This window comes from Salmo trutta, unplaced genomic scaffold (genome assembly GCF_901001165.1).
Source record: "Salmo trutta unplaced genomic scaffold, fSalTru1.1, whole genome shotgun sequence".
Taxonomy (NCBI): Eukaryota; Metazoa; Chordata; class Actinopteri; order Salmoniformes; family Salmonidae; genus Salmo; species Salmo trutta.
The window spans coordinates 9,429,994-9,434,607 of NW_021822911.1; the positions used below are offsets into that span (position 1 = coordinate 9,429,994).

The 4,614-nt window shown below is 41.0% G+C and overlaps 1 protein-coding gene across 1 annotated transcript; it reads right to left on the reverse strand.

Moving 5' to 3' along the window:
* Positions 1–786: 786 nt before the first annotated feature.
* On the reverse strand, positions 787–3,833 carry LOC115186738 (stonustoxin subunit beta-like; the record flags this gene model as incomplete). Its single annotated transcript, XM_029746261.1, has 4 exons — positions 787–1,259; positions 1,808–1,854; positions 2,115–2,288; positions 3,607–3,833. Coding segments are annotated over 4 exons (921 nt in total), but the record flags the coding sequence as incomplete, so codon positions are not given.
* Between the last annotated feature and the right edge of the window lie 781 nt (positions 3,834–4,614).

A 4,614-nucleotide genomic window follows, 5' to 3' on the forward strand; every position in this document is an offset into this window, starting at 1 on the left:
GTGAGTGTGTGTGTGCGTTTCAGTGTTTGTGTGTGTGTGTGTTTGGGTTCAGAGTGTGTCCATTGTGTGTGTGTGTGTGTGTGTGTTCAGTGTGTGTGTGTGTGTGTCTGTGTGTGTCTGTGTCAAGTGTGTGTGTGTATGTCCAGAGTGTGTGTGTGTGTGTCCAGTGTGTGTGAGTATGTGCCCAGTGTTTGTGTGTGTGTTCAGTGTGTGTTTCCAGTGTGTGTGTCCAGTGTGTGTGTGTTTCAGTGTGTGAGTATGTGCCCAGTGTGTGTGTGTGTGTGTACAGTGTGTGTGTGTGTGTGTGTGTTCAGTGTGTGTGTGTTCAGTGTGTGTGTGTTCAGTGTGTGTGTGTTGAGTGTATGTTTATGTGTGTGTCCAGTTTGTGTCCAGTGAGTGTGTGTGTCCAGAATGTCTGTGAGTGTGTGTGCATTTTGTGTCCAGTGTGTGTGTGTCCATTTTGTGTCCAGTGTGTGTGTGTCCATTTTGTGTCCAGTGTGTATGTGTCCAATTTGTTTCCAGTGTGTGTGTGTGTGTGTGTGTGTGTGTGTGTGTGTTGAGTGTGTGTATGTTCAGTGTGTGTGTGTGTGTGTCCAGTGTGTGTGTGTGTGTGTCTGTGTCCAGTGTGTGCGTGTGTCCAGTGTGCGTGTGTCCAGTGTGTGTGTGTGTGTGTGTGTGTGTGTGTGTGCGTGTGTCCAGTGTGTGTGTGTGTGTGTGTGTGTCCAGTTATTATTTCAGGGACACTGAAGAGCCAACATCATAAACCCTAAACCCTGGATAGAGGGGCTCAGTGAATGTGGAGGTGAATGTGATCAGGTGGGTCAGTGTGTCAGAGGAGGCTCTATAGAAGGACAGAGTGCCGGCTGGCCAGTCCAGATACACTCCTATTCTGTGGGAGCTGGAGGAGGGGACGTCTATGGTAGTGGGATTCTTATTGTGCCTGGCAGAGTAACTGTTGTCATCGCAGACCAGACTCCAGGACTTGTCGTTGTATCCAAGCCTACAGTCCTTAACCCTTCCTCTCCTGCTGATTCCTTTATATGTCACTCCTATACCAGCCCAACTCCCACTCCACTCTACCTCCCAGTAACAGCGCCCAGTCAGACCCTCTCTACACAGCACCTGTCCCCAGTCCTCAAATCTCTCTGGGTGATCAGGATACGGCTGCTTCTCTCTCCTACATGTCACCTTTCTGTTCTCCTCAGACAGAGAGAGGTGTCTGTTTACTGTGTTTAGGTCCAGTGTGAGATCACAGACATCTGATGGATGAAACCAGACACAATATTAGAAATCATCATCATTCACATTAGAATGTTAACTCACTTTTCATTAATTCATTTAATGTAGATGTTTCTAGGTATCAAAAGGTGAAGTTAAGGTAACTTGAGACTTGTTGAATGATCATATGTTAGACTGTATGGTAATATAAAACACACTTATTCACATTAATTACACACACACACACACACACACACACACACACACACACACACACACACACACACACACACACACAGACATTGTCAAAGCACAAACTTCTTACGTAACATGAACGCGCCACACACACTTCTATTGTAACACACACACACACCTGTATGCGTGCACGAACACAATCGCACACTTCTTATGTAACACGAACATGCCACACACATTGTCATATCAACTCTTTGTAAACTTTGGTGATTTCTGCTTCTGTAGAACTATAGTTGATATTTATTATGACCAAGTCAGTAATGATGGGGGTCTTTGACTTAACTTGAATTAAGACTTATTCTTAGTCATATTCTTCACAGCAGTCAACACTCACATTTTCTAAGTCCAGGTTTCATTGTGTTCTCTCCACCATGTTCCACACTGTAGCGGTAAGCAGAAAAACAGACAGTCATTGAGGGATACACCTGAACTCACACACACACACACACACACACACACACACACACACACACACACACACACACACACACACACACACACACACACACACACACACACACACACACACACACACACAGACACACATCACTTTGTCCAAGTGGTGGTCAGAATGTTTGTCTTAACTAGCCTGAAAAGTCAAACATGTCTGATATGAACATTGACATAAACCCTCCACATACTTGAGTTTCTCCAGTCTGCAGTGTGGATCCTCCAGTCCAGCAGAGAGCAGTCTGACTCCTGAGTCTCCTGGGTGATTGTAGCTCAGGTCCAGCTCTCTCAGGTGTGAGGGGTTTGACCTCAGAGCTGAGACCAGAGAAGCACAGCCTTCCTCTGTGACTAGACAGCCTGACAGCCTGCAAAGAGTCAAATCATATTAAAATCACACTGCTATTCTTTGGTGGTGAAAATAGTGGCAGTATATTTTTTTCAACATTTTCAGATACATCAGTGTCCTGAAACCTGCCATATCTATTCATAAATAAATGAATGTATCATTATTATAAATTATCATAATATTACTTGTAGATAGAAAGATGCATATTAACAAATATTTGAGTAGACTGACCAGACCAGTTTAAAAGCAGTATCAGTCAAAAGACAGACAGTGAGGTATCAGATTTAGATTGTATTGAGTATACAGTCCACACCATATCTATTTTGACAGTGAAGATAACATTTTAAATGTGGCTCTAAACTCCAACATTTTGGATTTCAGATCAAATGTTTCATATGAGGTGACAGTATATAATGCCACCTTTTATTTGAGGATATTTTAATACATTTCGGTTTCACCATTTAGAAAAATGAAAGCACTTTATGCATCTAGTCCCCCTATTTAAAGAAGTCATATGTTTTCTGACCAATTCACTCATAGTGTATTAAATTAGTCAAAAGTTTAGTATTTGGTCCCATATTCTTTGACTGCAATGACTACATCAAGCCTGTGACTGCCATGATTGAGAAAGATCATGAATAATAATGAGTGAGAGAGTTACAGAGGCTACAACGAAACATGCTAACCTCTCACCATTACCAATAACAGAGGATATAACAAAACATGCTAACCTCTCACCATTACCAATAACAGAGGCTACATCAAAACATGCTAACCTCTCACCATTACCAATAACAGAGACTACAACAAAACATGCTAACCTCTCACCATTACCAATAACAGAGGATACAACAAAACATGCTAACCTCTTACCATTACCAATAACAGAGACTACAACAAAACATGCTAACCTCTCACCATTACCAATAACAGAGGATACAACAAAACATGCTAACCTCTTACCATTACCAATAACAGAGACTACAACAAAACATGCTAACCTCTCACCATTACCAATAACAGAGGATACAACAAAACATGCTAACCTCTTACCATTACCAATAACAGAGGCTACATCAAAACATGCTAACCTCTCACCATTACCATTAACAGAGGCTACAACAAAACATGCTAACCTCTCACCATTACCAATAACAGAGGATACAACAAAACATGCTAACCTCTCACCATTACCAATAACAGAGGCTACAACAAAACATGCTAACCTCTCACCATTACCAATAACAGAGGCTACAACAAAACATGCTAACCTCTCACCATTACCAATAACAGAGGATACAGCAAAACACTTGTTGACCAACTACAGGAATACTGACCTCAGAGTCTCCAGTCTGCAGTGTGGATCCTCCAGTCCGGCAGAGAGCAGTCTGACTCCTGAATCCTTCAGGTCATTGTTACTCAGGTCCAGCTCTCTCAGGTGTGAGGGATTTGAACTGAGAACTGAGGCCAACACTTTACAGGATGTGTCTGTGAGTTTACAGCCAGTGAGTCTGCCAACACAGAAGAAATACAATGACAGACAGGTTGTATTAAAATTATACGCTTAGCTTTCTCTGTTTACACTGTTACCCGTTTACAAATACTGTGTTGGCTTTGACTTCAGAGCTGAGACCAGAGAAGCACAGCCTTCCTCTGTGACTAGACAGCCTGACAGCCTGCAAAGAGTCAAATCATATTAAAATCACACTGCTATTCTTTGGTGGTGAAAATAGTGGCAGTATATTTCTTCAACATTTTCAGATACATCAGTGTCCTGAAACCTGCCATATCTATTCAGAAATTAATGTATCATTATTATAAATTACAAATTATCAACGTTTTGCCTTCAGATAGAAACATGTATAGTACAAATATTTGAGTAGACTGACCAGACCAGTTTAAAATCAGTATCAGTCAAAAGACAGACAGTGAGGTATCCGATTTAGATTGTATTGAGTATACAGTCCACACCATATCTATTTTGACAGTGAAGATAACATTTTAAATGTGGCTCTAAACTCCAACATTTTGGATTTCAGATCAAATGTTTCATATGAGGTGACAGTATATAATGTCACCTTTTATTTGAGGATATTTTCATACATATCTGTTTCACCATTTAGAAAAATGAAAGCACTTTATGTATCTAGTCCCCCTATTTAAAGAAGTCATATGTTCTCTGACCAATTCACTCATAGTGGCTTAAAGTAGTCACAAGTTGAGTATTTGATCCGATATTCCTTGAACGCAGCAACTACATCAAGCTTGTGACTCAAACTCGTTGATTGATTTTGCAGTTTGTTTTGGTTGTGTTTTGGTTTGTGTTTTGCCCAATATTAAAATGG